Below are 13,982 nucleotides of genomic sequence, written 5' to 3' on the forward strand. Positions count from 1 at the left end.
TCCCCTCCTCTTGTCCGTCCGTTTCTGTCGGCACACACACCCTTTCACCCACCCACCCACACACACCGCGAGGCTCCAAGAAAAGTCAGATAGTTTTATTTCCGATATACTCGTCCTACTGCTGAAGACACAAGAGGTATGCACTGGTAAAGCCAAGCAGGTACAATCGCTTCTCCAATTCATCCCTCCCAAAGACAACAAAAATAGAGAAATAGAGAAAAGACAAGAAAGAAAAAGGTGTAAAAGTAATATACGATGTAAGCCGTAAGAAAAGAAATCCCTCTGCAGTCCACGATACGCCGGAAAAATGCCACAGCAATTTGTTTTCTGCCTGGGTCATACCCCGCGGGGCGACAATGATCAATAAGTTAGTAGAAACAGGAAAAGGTGCAGAACCACTGCGTCAGAGCCCATTGAAGCCAAGCAAGTCTTCCCCTCACCGCACGGACACGCCAGAGCGGTTGGTAAACATGCGAGCGGCAATGTTCATCGAGGCCAGCTCTTGGAACAAAAGCTTGGCTGCATACGGAATATGCACTTGGGAGATTCGGTGCTTGTTGTTGCACAGTCGGCACTCGAATAGGCCCTTCTTCAGTTTTCTGCAGGTAGTGAGATTATCGTTAGCTCCATGCACGAGCGAAAGAGGGGAAGTCGCCAATCACGAAGGGAAAACTTACGCAACCGGCGTCATCAATCCGCAGTCATCGCAGATGTGGACGCGGAACGGGTCAGAAACGTCGAACAAGCGCTCCTTCAGGAATGAGCTGGCTCCGTGCGCAATCATACAATCGCGCTCCATCTCTCCGAATCGGAGACCACCGTCACGAGCACGACCCTCCACGGGCTGTCGCGTCAAAATCTGAGTCGGTCCTCGGGCACGCGCGTGGATCTTGTCGTCGACCATGTGGCGCAGACGTTGGTAGTAAGTCGGTCCCAAGAACACTTGCGCCACCATCTTGCGTCCCGTGTGGCCGTTGTACATGACCTCGAACCCGCGAGACTGGTAGCCGTGTTCTCGAAGCAATCGCGAGATCGAGTCGACCGTGACGTCGGTGAAGGGCGTGGCATCACCCTCAAAACCACGAAGCGAGGACACCTTACTGAGCTGACACTCGATCAAGTGAGCAATGGTCATACGCGACGGAATGGCGTGGGGGTTGATGATCAAGTCGGGGTTAAGACCCTCCCGCGTGAAGGGCATGTCTTCCTGCCGGTAGGTGATACCGATGGTACCCTTCTGTCCGTGACGAGAGGCAAACTTGTCTCCGATCTGGGGGATCTTGGTGGTCCTCATGCGCACCTTGACGAACTTCAGGTCGTCGTTGCTGGTGGTCACCACCACTTGGTCCACGATACCGCTCTCGGTGCTTCGGAGAGGCGTCGACACGTCCAGCTTGGTGTGGGCCTTGGTTCTCTGTCCGAGCTCCTCCGCGTCGGGAGCCAGCGGTGCCGTCTTACCGATGATGATATCCTCACCGGAAACGCGGACACCGGGCGCAATGATTCCATCCTCGTCGATCTTGTCGTACGTACCCTTGCGCATGCCGATGGTGTCCGCCCGCATCGGCTTCTCGAAGCGCTCCACCACCGTCAAGCCGACCATCTTCTCGGTATCCGTGTAGGTGCGGTAGAAAAGACTGCGGAACAGACCGCGATCGATGCTGCTCTGGTTCATGATCACGGAATCCTCCTGGTTGTAACCCGAATAGCAGGCGATCGCGACGATGGCATTCTGACCGGCCGGCAGTTCACGGAACCGCAGGAACTCCATGGACCGCGTGGTGGCCAGCGGCTTCTGGGGATAGTAGAGAATATTCGCCATCGTTTCCATGCGCTGGTCGAAGTTGGTTAAGAACACGCCCATGGCCTGCTTACCCATGGCGGACTGGTAGGTATTACGAGGGGACTGATTGTGATCGGGGAAAGGAATGATACTGGCACAAACACCCAGAATCATACTAGGATGAATCTCGCAGTGTGTCCATGTATGCGCCTTCTGGGTCAAGATGGAGCGCACTCGCTTGTTGGGGTCGTTCATCTCCTCTTCGGGCAGAGAGAAACCGGCCTGAAGCTGCTTGGATATCTCCAGATCCTCCGGCGTCATGACGATCATGATCGCCTCCTCTTCCTCCGCATCGACATACTCAACAACACCGCTGTCCACCAAGCCCTCCCATCCGAAGAACCTTTCACGACGTTCATCAATAGTCAGAGGCATGTTCACGAGTTCTTTATCCTCCTCCAATCGGCGGATGTGGTCCTTGTTTAGTACCAGCGAACCGCAATTCTCACTACTGGGGTCATTGTCGACGACGAAAAGCGGCCGGCAGACACGTCCGGCATCGGTGAAGATCTTGAATTCACGCTCACGGATGTCCCGGATCAGACTGACTTCGTGAGAGATCAAGCTCTTGTGACGCAACACCTGCATCGTGTGGACCAGATGCGACGGATCTCTGTGGATACCGACCCAGACTCCGTTGACGAAGATCTTGGTCGCGTTGGGGGTGGCTTGCGGTTCGAATTCTTCCAGGACTTCCATATTACGCCCGACCATGAAATCGATGATCGGCTCGGCGGGCGTACCGACAGTGATGTAACACATGAGGGCGAGGTTCTTGACCAGACCACAAGCCTGACCTTCTGGAGTTTCAGCAGGGCAAACCAGACCCCAGTGGGTGTTATGGAGCTGGCGAGGTTTGGCGATCTTTCCGTCACGTCCGATGGGGGTGTTGGTTCGACGAAGATGGGACAGCGTGGAGGCGTAGGTGTAACGACTCAGCACCTGAGACACACCCGCCTTTGCGCTGGCAGCCTTCTTCTGCTCGCCCCAGTTTCCGGTGGCGAGGGCATATTTCAGACCTCCGGTGAGGGTGCTGGCCTTGACGCCCAGGTTCAGGTAGATTTCCCGGTTGGTCTCCACGCATCTCTGCACATAACGCTGGAGATCGCGCGTCACTCTCGTGAACAGCACACGGAACAGGTTGGCCAGAAGGGGACCGGCGAGATCCAGACGCTTCTTTCCAAAGTGATCACGATCGTCAACATCCCGGCGACCCAACGCGCACTGAAGCAGTCGGTGCACCATGTAACCCAAGAAGAAAGCTTTCCGGGTCTCGCTGCCTTCGTTCTGGGAAATATGGGGAAGCAGCTCCTTCTGCATAATCTCGCGCGCGTAACGGACACGGCGGTCGTGGTTCATGCTGGACTGGGAAGATCCTCGCTTCGCGATGAAGTCCAAAGCCACCTCACGGTCCTGGATCACGAAACCCTCCTCAATACAGGGTTTCAGCATCTCGAGCATGGGGGTATCGTTTCGGTCGTAGCAAATGTGGTTCAAGATGTCCTCGTCGGAAACAACGCCGAGCGCTCGGAAGACGATCACGATGGGGACGTCCGTCTTCACGTAGGGCAGAGTCGACCGGATTGTGGGCCCAAATCCTCCTTTGGCGCTGTCTCCCTTCGCAAAGAGCTTGATGGCCAGCTGCGAGAGAAGCCGCGAACCCTTCTCAACGGCACTTCGGATCTCCGCGACGTACGGCGTCGGGCTTGGCGGCGCTTTCTTGAAGACCTGGACGGTGTTTCCAGCACTCCGCTCTTGGGCGATCAGAACCTTTTCACTGCCGTTGATGACAAAGTAACCACCCGAGTCGTACGGACACTCGCCCCAGTCGTAAAGGTCTTGCTCCCTCAAGTCCTTCAGTATACAGTATTTGGACTTGAGCATGATAGGCATCTTGCCAAGGAAGACCTGTTCTTTCTTCTCTTGACCGGCAGGAAGCGGTTTATCCTCCCACTCGAGATAGGTCCCTTGGTTCTTTTTATCCTCGGTGGACTCTTGCATATCGTTCTCGTCCCGGTCGGCGACTAGGCGCTCACGCCCCTCCATGATCCGCTTGCTGATGTTCAGGAAAAATGGAGCGGCGTAGGTCAGGTTTCGTAAACGGGCTTCTCCGGGCAGCACGGGGTTGGTGGCACCGTCGCCTTCAACCACCGCGGGCCGAGACAGGAGGAGGGTTCCGAACTTGAGCTCGTATCGACGGATGACAACGGGGTCGACTTCATCTTCATCTGGCGGAAGCGTTTGATCGAGCGTCACCTGGCCTTGTTCATCCACCATTTCCTGGATTGTCGACGAGACGAATTCATCGTAGGAGTCCAGCTGCTGCGAAACCAGACCCTTGCAATCGAAGAAGGATGAAATAACGGTCCAGCAATCCTCCGACGTAATCCCGTCATCTATATCATCGTAGTACTCCTCCTCGTAGGCATCCTCGTAGGCGGCCATGTTTGCGAAAGGGGGAATCGATCACTAGAACACAAGCCGAACAGGTCCGTCAATCCGAGGGCGCAAAGGGCGCGACGCGCTCGAACAAAGATCTCACTTCGAGGTTAGAGGCTGGGTGCTGACAAAGACGGCGAGACTTTCGAGGGAGACCCAAACAAAACGAGTAGACTGTCCAAAGATAGGGCAGACAAACGAAGGAGCTGGGAGTCTCAGATTGGATGGAGAGTGAGAGATCCCAGACCGACGGTGGATGTGGTGACGGAGCGACGCTGGAGGACTTTCACTTTCACTTCTCCGGGCGCTGATGGGATCCTGCGAGGAGCCGCCACTAGCGCCGCGACCGCCTTTCGGCCTGAGGACGAGATCACGTGATACGTTCTTTGTCCTCGCCATTATTGGCATTCGCAACTGAATTGTGGCTCCACACTAAAAACAACGAAGTCGTGGTATCTATCTTACAACAATGCGTCTCATTATCATCCGTTCCTGCACTAATCCATTTACAGAAACTGTAAGAGAGTCTCAAGCATTTCCCTATGGTCCTTCTGCCCAGGCTCATCTTCCACTAGTCCTTCGATTTGCTCTATGTGGCTCTTAGTGGTCTGGAACAATGACAAGACAGGGCAATGGATGGACGTACCTTTGAGGGTGGAGTGGATGAGAGAAAGGGTCTCATCGCGGTCTGCCAGCAGCGACACTATCTTTCTTTTGGCCCCGTCGTCCTCGGCCACCAGCCATGCCAGAATAACGTCAATGAGCTTCGATGGCATGATCAGTAACCTTCAACCATGTGCGGGATGGGTGCCCAGAACTTACTTGTACGGAAAACAGACCGGCGTCAAATCGTCGCGAGAGCCACTCGCTTGCCATGATCTCCTGTTCATCTTCAGTATATTCCTTCCGCTCCTTGGCGATAGCCTGTTCAACTGGCGTGACCCTCGACGCATATTCTCGTCTCAATTTAACCAGCTTCTCGATCTTCTCGTAGTCCTTCTCCATGAATTTCGCAAGCGCCCGGATCCGTGGCGCAGAGCCGCCCGGCAAAAGACGCAGAAGAGATGCAAAGATACCCAACAGGTGCTCAATGATTTGGTTCTCTTGCTGCTTCATCGTTAGCTCCGACTTTCAATGCCCGTACGGAAGACTGCGCACCTTTTTCATGAACATGCTGAATACCGTTTTGAGACCCGCTGCCTCGACTAATCGTTCACACGCAGGGGCTCCCCCTAGTCCACCTAAAGCATGATCGAGAACCCGTAGACCACGTTGCTTGCTGAACTTTCCTTCCTTCAGCATGATTTGCGACAGTTCGACCCCCTCTCCTTCTAAAAACTTCTCTTTCCCGGCATCCTCGTCTACGAGGCACATCAGGCAATCAAACAAGTTTTCTGCGTATTCTTCTTCATCAGAGTCTTTCGCGGGATCACGTTTACGGTACTGGCTGAGTAGTTGGAGAAGAGCGTCCACTCCGTCCAGACTGATGAGCTTTTCCCTTATCTTCGAAGAGGATTGTAGTAGGATGGCAAGAATTTCGGCCGAGTATTGCTGGTTCTGGCCAACTGGTTTCTCTTTCTGTTGCACACGACTGAGGAGCCATTGCAGCAGCCCGGACTCTTGTCCAATTCGCTCCGCAATCGAGGTTTGTGAGGCGAGATTTTCCAGCACGCCTTGGGAGTCAAGTCAGTATAATTCCGCAGTTCTGTTTAAGGCCAAGATCAACCTACTCAATACATAATACACCCCGGCCCTGTCGGCTTCCGAGCCTTCGTCTAACCGCGAGAGATTCTGGGAGAGGAGTTCGATGAGGTCGGCATCCAACTAGACTTATTAGTTTTTGTGACCAAATTTGGAACATGTTGACGTACCATTGCGTTGACCAGGGTATCCCATTGCTCTTGCTCGGCTTCGACATCTTCATCTGTCAGCTCACTGATGATCTGGATAGCATCAATGGCAATATCTGCGTTTTCGTGCGAAAGAAGAGAAATCAACGATCCGACACAGCCCATGGTAGCGAAATCTTCGTAGAGCTCTGGATGCTCCGACAAAATGGACAGTTCTTTGATTTCATTGTCCAGATCGGCCTCGGAGGCCATGAACCTGGAATTGATCAGTCAGACGTATAGAGGCAAGACTTAATCCCAAACTTACTTTTGAGGCTCGTTTTCGAATTTCCCACGAAGCTCCGCGTTCTTCGATATTTTCTTCTCGAAATTGAGGGCAAATCGCCGTAGCCAGGCGACATCGAACTTCTCGGGCTAGCAACAGTTCAGCACAACTCAATAGAACGAGCAGAAGTCGGTCCATACCGCTGTTTCCCCTTCCTCCTGCTGATCAATGTACTGCATCGCTTGCGCGGTTTGTCGCTCCATTCCTCCTCCAAAAAAGCGCCCTTCTTCGTCGTCGGGGACATCTTCGGCGTCGAAATCCGGAGGCAGTTCGGGGCCAGCCTCCCCGTCATCCTCCTCATCTTCTATCATGGGAGATTTCCCGGACTTCACATCGCCGTTTGCCTCTAGCTTGGCCGCCTTGTAGAGCTCATCTTCGTATTGCGAATCAGCTATGTCACGGAGGAAGGCACTAGGTTATGCGCACGTACTAGGATCACTATTGGCATCTAGCTTGCGCTTTGCGCTTGCTGCCGACAAGGGTTTCTTTTGTGGTCAGCATATAAATCTATGTCACGGTGACAAAGAGCAACTTACCTTGAAGAGCTCGTCGATGCTGGTCATGGCTGCGGTTTGCGCAGGTCGCGAGTCGTGCGGAGGACACCAAATCGACCACCAGCCTGGAATCAAAAACAGTGGTGAAAAAAGAACCGGATAATTCAGAATCAGCAAAAGAGGAATATTGACCGTTTGCAAAACGATTCCCCGCGGTTGTCCCACGCTCGTCCTTGAAGGTTGGTCGCGCAGCTCCGACGAGTGTACGGGAAGCGCGGCAAGCTAAAGACGCAAGTGCCAAGCAACCGAAAGATTTCTCGGAATTGAACGCTTTCCATCTCCTCCGCAGACTCTCTCAACCACCACATCCACCGCATTTTCACTCCAGGAACTTCTCCTCATACCGTACTATCCCATCATGCCTCCCAAGCAAGTCGTCTTTTCTTCCGGCCGCCCCCAGAAGGGCTTCATCGGCACCGCCTACGATGAGATCACTCACCCCGAGAACACCACCATCGTCAGAAGTCTCCTGGTCTTCGGCGTAAGTTCTTGACATCACCCCATCCGCTGTTTATCTGGGTTTAGCTGGAAATACTGACTGTTTCGTGCACAGGCCGGTGTCGCTTTCCTTCACAGCAGCCTCGGCGAGCTCCTCCTCCCTCCGTAAGTCGAAGATTGCCCTTGCAAGGATCCTTGTTGCGCTTCTCATAACGACCATACTGACGGGCGAAGTATGTAAAACAATACCCGATTCAAGTGTGAATCATTCTCGACGCTGTGATACGGGGTTTCCGGTATAGGATAGGCGATTCGTCGGCGATTACGAAGGGTCGACATTGGCTTGTGATACCAATTTCTGGGTTCGAATTTAATGGATACGTGTACAATATTGCATTCTTATGCTTCAATGAACTGAGTTCTCATCGCTCTGCGACCCCGCTGTGTGTTTCGGCCGTTCATGATCTCGCCTGTCCGGATGGTTCCAATAGGACGATTTTATACACCGTGATCCCGTATATCCGAAGTCAAATACAGCTGTCGTCCATCATGCCGCTATTCCAATTCGACTGATACAATTATCGAGACAGTTTACAGCCCGGCTTTGCTTGTTTGTTAGGATTGTGAAATAGGGCGGCTGGGGTACGCTAGATGCCCAATCCAATGGTCGAGTACTTCAGTGGCGCTTATGGCGATTGCCAGCATGATGTGCTCGGCTAGCGTGGTATTTTGATTGCATATTCGTTGGGACATCCTGAAGCAGACCTGTTGAATGGCATACAGAACCATGCTGAATACGGTCCTTGCACATGGTCCGGATATTCTGGGTAGATACCTTGAATATTTCTTTCGGTCTCGTACTCGCCACTTGTCACTCTTACTTACGATTGAGCAGATGTATGCTCTGAAAGCTCTAAGTCAGTTGCTTATTAGAAACCGACAAAATATTGCCATATGACTCGGTCGGTGTCATCGCCAACCAACCTACCACGCCAGAATGAACTCGACAGGTATTCTAGGCTCTACTGACTGCAAAATGAGGACCTGCCAACTCAGTACAGCTATAACAAGACCATGAGCCAGGCAGGTATCGAATAATATACGCCCTGGAGAAGTTGACACTAGGAGCTGATCACATGTCCGTTCAATGCTTACAGACACTGCCTAAAGCCCCATCAATGGAAGATTAGGCGACCAGCCTGGACTCTCGCACCTTCCGCCATCAGCTCCGCCAACAAGTCGTGACGGATGGAGTTGACAACTCCGTCTGTTCCAGGGGATTCGATGGATGGTCGGGTGATGTAATGCGCACCGAGGAGGCCGTTACTAATAGTATTTTGACGGGTGCTCCGTGCCGACGGGTGTTCCGTGTCAGACTCTGGCGTCCGCGGACCAGAAGTGGATACCATTTGACTGAGGTTGAGCAGTGCTTTGGAAGAATCTACGAAGTAGAGTCCCCAAACCGAGCGGGATGTTCGGAGGAGGTGCTCGCCGCCGTGGAAACGCGATACTTGCGGACCCCCGAAAGCAATTGCTATAAATTGGGAGTGCGTCAAGTCTCGATGAAGCAGGCCCTACTATTCTTATCATAGCCAAACTTCCTGACCTCTACAATGCCGGCCCTGCCAAAAACATACAAAGCCTGGGTGCTCGCGTCGGTCGGCGCACCACTTGAGCTCCGAGAGGTTGAGCTGAAGCTGCCTGCTGCGGGAGAAATTCTTGTACAGGTTCGCGCATGTGGTGTTTGTTTCACGGACGTTGCGGTCCAGAAGGGTGAACTTGGCGACGACCTTTTCCCCCGCGTTCCTGGCCATGAGATTATTGGCGACGTTGTTGCCATTGGTGAGGGAGTCCAAGGATTTTGTCTCGACCAACGCATTGGTGGAGCATGGCTCGGAGGTGAGCATAGATCTGCCCCATGTCCTAGGGTGAATGGCATGCTGACGACCGTGTAGGCCACGATAACGTCTGCCGGTCATGCCGCCGCGGGCTCTTCCAAGCATGCAGCAATGCTGTATACAACGGAGCCAGCCGCGATGGTGGCTACGCCGAGTACGTCCTGCTGCGCGCCGAGGCGGCGGTTCCCGTCCCCAAAGACATGAACCCTGCCGAGGCCGCGCCATTACTCTGCGCCGGGCTGACCGTCTTCAATGCGATTCGGAAGATGCACGTCGAACAGGGGAGCCTGGTAGCTGTTCAGGGGATCGGTGGTTTGGGTCACATGGCGATTCAGTACGCGCGGAAGATGGGCTACAAGGTTGCCGTGCTCAGCTCCAGCGCGGCCAAGAAGGATCTGGCGCTGGAACTCGGCGCCCACGAGTACATCGACACCGGTTCGGAGGATGCAGTCAAGTCGCTCCAGAGGCTGGGCGGTGCAGCGCTCATTCTCGCCACTGCTTCCCACGGCAAGGCCGTTACCCCTCTGACGGCGGCGCTGCAACCATCTGGGAAGATGCTCCTCCTGTCTCCGTCGGGCTCCATGGAGTTCAATACGAACGACCTCATCATGGGGACGTCCGCCATTCAAGGCTGGCTCACGGGTAACGCTTTGGATGCCGAGGATACCATCGACTTCGCCAAGACGTTTGGCATCAAGTGCATGATCGAGCGGTTCGCATTCCAGGACGCTCTGAAGGCAGTGGACTACATGACATCAGGCTCGGTTCGATTCCGCGGTGTTTTGGTATTCGATTAGAAAGCAGTACATGAGTTCGCTCAATTAAGATTTATACAGACCAAATTAAGCTGTTGTCCAGCGCTTTCTGCGAGAAAACCCTGTAGTGCATTATGTATGCTATGTTTATTCCGTAGGTTATTCTGACTGTTATCATCAAGATAATCGAGACTTAAGAAAATATAGACTAAGACTTCAGTACTTTTGCCGCAAAATAAATATCTCCAAGGCACGAAGAAGCAGCCCTAACCACCCATGAATCTACTGCCCAGCATTCGACTCGACCCGGATGTTCGTCCATCTTCTTACTCTCCATACGTTAGTTCCCATATGTATGAAAAAACGATAAATAACTAAGCTTTACAGAGCGATGCCCTCCGGAGTTCTCTGTCTAGTACCTCCTCGCATAGGTGGCTTCCGTCTCCGATGCTGTATGTGATGGCCGCTCCGAGACGGGAGAATTCCGCCCGTTTATCCCCGTCAACTCTACGGAAAACCCGTCTTTCTCCACTAGATGATCCTGAACGGAGACTTGCATTGTCCAAGGTCCACTGTGAATGCAGCAGCGGTTGATAACTCGCTCGGTGCCTATCAACGGTTGCTCCACATTCCATTTCGAGGTTATCAACGAGACGGTTGGAAGATGTCTTGTCGCCATCCTTATAAACCAGACGTCGCTGTCTCTTTCTTAAACCCCAACTTGATTCTTCTACCCGATCTAATCAACGGAGACTCCTAAGCCGACAATGTACTCTCCGAGCGTCGGGGACAGGCTCGAAAGCCTTGACACGCCGTCTATGATCGTTGACCTCGACCTAATGGAGGGCAACATCACGCAGCTGTTCAACACCCTCCAGCCAACAAACTGCAACATTCGGCCGCATCTGAAGACAACAAAAAGCGTCATTCTTGCACGCAAGCTGGAAGCCGCCGGAGCAAAAGGTTGCTGCGTTGCCAAGGTGTCTGAGGCGGAAATCGTGGCCGCCGCGGGATTCGACGATATCCTGATCACTTGCGAGATCATTGGCAAGCCTAAAGTGAAGAGGCTGGTTGAGATGTTTCAGACGCACAGGAACATCAGGATTGTGGTGGACTGTGAGACTGGTGCTGCCGCGATTAATGACGAGCTCGCCCAGTCTGGCGTGTCGGAACCCATCTCCGTGTTGATCGACTTGGATGTGGGACTCGGACGCACAGGCGCTGCTGCTGGGAACCCGGCTCTTACCCTCGCCAAGTATCTCGCTACACTCCCTTATATGCGCTTAATCGGGATCCAGGGGTATGAGGGTCACCTGCAGCACCTTCACGACCGCCATGACCGCAAGGACCGGTGTTTACAGTCTATGAAGACCCTAGTCGATACTGCGGAGATGCTGCGAAAGGAGAACTTCAATATCGAAGTAGTGACCACAGGGGGAACCGGCACTGCTGAGTTCTGTGCTACGGTGCCTGGTGTGACCGAACTGCAACCCGGATCGTTTATTTTCATGGATACGGATTACCGCAACGCTGTCGGACCCTTCTATTCGAACAGCTTGACTCTACTATCTACAGTCATCAGCAAGCAAGGTGACCGACGAGTGACCATCGACGCCGGCCTGAAGTCCCTGACGACCGACAGCGGCTTGGCCGAATGCAAGGACCCCAGGTATAAACACCAGAACATGGGAGACGAGCACGGCTCGCTGAGCTGGGAAGATGGTGTGCCTAACTTGGAGATTGGCGACCGGGTCGAGATGATTCCTAGCCATATTGACCCAACCATTAACCTGCATGACTTTTACTATGCGCATCGAAAGGGAATCATTGAGGAAATCTGGTCCGTTGACACCAGGGGCAAAGTTCAATAGCGGGCCCTGAATCAGCTCAGACCAGCGTTATGTCCTGTCAAGAAAGGCCGATTCGGTAGCTTTGCACCCGATCTACCTCAGATGTCCTTGAGCGAAGTATACAGCTTCCTGCTTTGGCATTCAGGCTTCATTGGAGATCGAAGAACACTGTTCTCAGCTGTAGTCACCGAGAATATCTAGAATAGTAAGCTAAGACACAGAGAAACCACCAAAACATTCTCCCATCGTGAAACCACGACGTCCTCTTGTTCCACAACGCCGCGTAGAACTGATTCAGTCAACTAGTCTTAATCGCTCCGATATCTACAGCCACTCAACTGCACTATAAGCCTGCCCAATGAATCAGTACGCATGCAGCAGAATTCGGAGGTCGTACTAACCGACAGCCGTGGCCAACGCAACACCGACACCTTGAGCAGATGCAGGATTCTGGCCGGTGATAATCTGCCCATCCACAACCACCATCTCCTTCCAGAGCTGCTCGGCCTTGACGTAGTGACCGCCGACTCGCTGGACCTCGTCCTCGAGCAGGACCGGCATGGCCTCAGTCAGACGAGCCGCATCTTCCTCCGCGTTGCTGAATCCGGTTGCCCTGCGGCCTTCAAGGAGTGGCTTGCCGTCCACCGTGGCATTGACAAACACAATAGGGCCATGGCAGACCGCGGCAACGGGTTTGCCCGCGTTGTAGAACTCTTCGATTAAGCGGAGAGAGTTCTGGTCGTTGACGAGGTCAAACATGGGTCCGTGGCCGCCGGGGTAAAAGATGGCGTCGAATTCCGATGCCTTCCCGAGGAAATCCTTCAAGGGCTTCGTGTTCTCCCACAGCGTCTTCTTGGAGTCAAAGAACTTGACCGAGACGGGGTCGCTCTGGAAGTTCTCGACGGAGCCTTGATCAATGGGCGCCACGCCCCCGGCAGGAGAGGCCACGACGATTTCAGCCTTCGGGTTGGCCTCATCGTCACCGACCAGGCAGTAGTAGGGTCGAGCAAACTCCGGCTATCGAAATCAGTCAGTGATCCTGTTTCCTGCGCGCGACAAGACGAAGACTAACCAAGTACCATCCAGTGGGTTTGCCATTGTCCATCTCGCCACAGCTGGTCAGGACAAATAGAACCTTAGGCGCCATAGTTGAGGGGTTTCAAGTAGAAGGGCTATCGAGAAGCTTGGGGTTGAGAGTGGATGAAGTTGAACACAACAATTCCGCTGGCCATCATCAAGACTTTATATCTCGAAATCTCGAATAGAAGATTCCACGACGCAGTCGATGACAAATTCGATGAACACCGTCTATTCCCAGGATTTGTCAAGGGTCGAGCGGGATATCCGTGTCTCCAGGACGGACCTTCCGTTCGCAACGGAAAAGAATGAGTGAACAGTCCCTGGCAATCCAGGTCCATAGTGATTACCAATAGTTGATTTGTACGAATTCCTTCTCTGCTGTTCCAAAAATACCAACGGTTTTCGACATGTTCTCCGATAACCAGGAATGGTGATGACATGCGTGCCCTCATATACTGTGTTTATCTTGACGGGAACTAACACCTGTTCAAGGAGTATGCATGCACTTTGAGATTCTATACCACGTTATGTAAACGACTGGCGGAGCTTTCAGGATGTGTAATCAAACTAGATCTTGCGCTGTTTTTTGTATCTCTGGCTCTTGTATTGTTACCGTCCTTCTAGTCTCCTTCTATGGAATATCCTAATTTGCCCCCGCTGGCTTCGGCATGGCGTGTTCCAGCAAGATTGGGATTGCTTATAAATTCAGAAGGCGACGAAAAGAAGAGAGTGATTACATGGCATCAGAATGGGTTGGACTGCACAAATCATTAGATATATAAGAGCAACCACCGCCGTAGCAGTCGTTCACTTACCTGTCCGTTCCATCATCCACAAAGACTCTATACTTGGAGGCTGATGGCACCAAGTACGCCTAGTGCTAATGCTGTGCGGAGGGAATTACTTCTCTTCGTATGGACTGGATTCTTCGATTGTACGATATCTTCTTC

The 13,982-nt window shown here is 53.0% G+C and overlaps 6 protein-coding genes across 6 annotated transcripts; 3 read left to right on the top strand and 3 right to left on the bottom strand.

The window, feature by feature from the left end:
- Positions 1-65: 65 nt before the first annotated feature.
- P170DRAFT_456218 (DNA-directed RNA polymerase II core subunit RPB2) lies at positions 66-4,554 on the bottom strand. Its single transcript, XM_024851601.1, has 2 exons — positions 678-4,554; positions 66-599 (listed from the first exon to the last, which is right to left on the bottom strand). Exons 1-2 carry the CDS (start codon positions 4,286-4,288, stop codon positions 437-439), a joined length of 3,774 nt encoding a protein of 1,257 aa, XP_024704922.1. The 5' UTR covers positions 4,289-4,554; the 3' UTR covers positions 66-436.
- Positions 4,555-4,708: 154 nt separating this feature from the next.
- On the bottom strand, positions 4,709-7,181 carry P170DRAFT_437200 (beta-catenin-like protein 1). The gene is made up of 10 exons (XM_024849309.1): positions 6,994-7,181; positions 6,888-6,942; positions 6,598-6,830; positions 6,440-6,546; positions 6,154-6,388; positions 6,013-6,106; positions 5,441-5,955; positions 5,105-5,389; positions 4,929-5,046; positions 4,709-4,871 (listed from the first exon to the last, which is right to left on the bottom strand). Exons 1-10 carry the CDS (start codon positions 7,018-7,020, stop codon positions 4,789-4,791), a joined length of 1,752 nt encoding a protein of 583 aa, XP_024704923.1. The 5' UTR covers positions 7,021-7,181; the 3' UTR covers positions 4,709-4,788.
- Positions 7,182-7,369: 188 nt separating this feature from the next.
- On the top strand, positions 7,370-7,618 carry P170DRAFT_357165 (putative TOM core complex subunit Tom6; the record flags this gene model as incomplete). Its single annotated transcript, XM_024844200.1, has 2 exons — positions 7,370-7,492; positions 7,565-7,618. The coding sequence occupies 2 exons, from the start codon at positions 7,370-7,372 to the stop codon at positions 7,616-7,618; spliced, it is 177 nt and encodes a 58-aa protein (XP_024704924.1).
- A 1,444-nt stretch (positions 7,619-9,062) lies between these two features.
- On the top strand, positions 9,063-10,144 carry P170DRAFT_357822 (alcohol dehydrogenase; the record flags this gene model as incomplete). The annotated part of the gene is made up of 2 exons (XM_024844248.1): positions 9,063-9,348; positions 9,405-10,144. The coding sequence occupies 2 exons, from the start codon at positions 9,063-9,065 to the stop codon at positions 10,142-10,144; spliced, it is 1,026 nt and encodes a 341-aa protein (XP_024704925.1).
- A 725-nt stretch (positions 10,145-10,869) lies between these two features.
- P170DRAFT_356581 (DSD1 family PLP-dependent enzyme) lies at positions 10,870-11,973 on the top strand (the record flags this gene model as incomplete). Its single annotated transcript, XM_024844162.1, has 1 exon — positions 10,870-11,973. One exon carries the CDS (start codon positions 10,870-10,872, stop codon positions 11,971-11,973), a length of 1,104 nt encoding a protein of 367 aa, XP_024704926.1.
- A 195-nt stretch (positions 11,974-12,168) lies between these two features.
- Positions 12,169-13,140, bottom strand: P170DRAFT_384780 (type 1 glutamine amidotransferase domain-containing protein). Its single transcript, XM_024845688.1, has 3 exons — positions 13,025-13,140; positions 12,354-12,969; positions 12,169-12,303 (listed from the first exon to the last, which is right to left on the bottom strand). Exons 1-3 carry the CDS (start codon positions 13,097-13,099, stop codon positions 12,296-12,298), a joined length of 699 nt encoding a protein of 232 aa, XP_024704927.1. The 5' UTR covers positions 13,100-13,140; the 3' UTR covers positions 12,169-12,295.
- Between the last annotated feature and the right edge of the window lie 842 nt (positions 13,141-13,982).

Source organism: Aspergillus steynii (assembly GCF_002849105.1).
Source record: "Aspergillus steynii IBT 23096 chromosome Unknown P170scaffold_4, whole genome shotgun sequence".
Lineage (NCBI taxonomy): Eukaryota > Fungi > Ascomycota > Eurotiomycetes > Eurotiales > Aspergillaceae > Aspergillus > Aspergillus steynii.

Coding starts and splice junctions, on each gene's coding strand:
- P170DRAFT_456218 (XM_024851601.1), bottom strand. CDS start 4,288: ATGGCCGCCTACGAGGATGCCTACGAGGAGGAGTACTACGATGATATA. Junction 600..677: donor GGATTGATGACGCCGGTTGC/GTAAGTTTTCCC, acceptor CACTACCTGCAG/AAAACTGAAGAAGGGCCTAT.
- P170DRAFT_437200 (XM_024849309.1), bottom strand. CDS start 7,020: ATGACCAGCATCGACGAGCTCTTCAAG. Junction 6,547..6,597: donor AGGAGGAAGGGGAAACAGCG/GTATGGACCGAC, acceptor AACTGTTGCTAG/CCCGAGAAGTTCGATGTCGC. Junction 5,390..5,440: donor TCAGCATGTTCATGAAAAAG/GTGCGCAGTCTT, acceptor ACGATGAAGCAG/CAAGAGAACCAAATCATTGA.
- P170DRAFT_384780 (XM_024845688.1), bottom strand. CDS start 13,099: ATGGCGCCTAAGGTTCTATTTGTCCTGACCAGCTGTGGCGAGATGGAC. Junction 12,970..13,024: donor AACCCACTGGATGGTACTTG/GTTAGTCTTCGT, acceptor TGATTTCGATAG/CCGGAGTTTGCTCGACCCTA.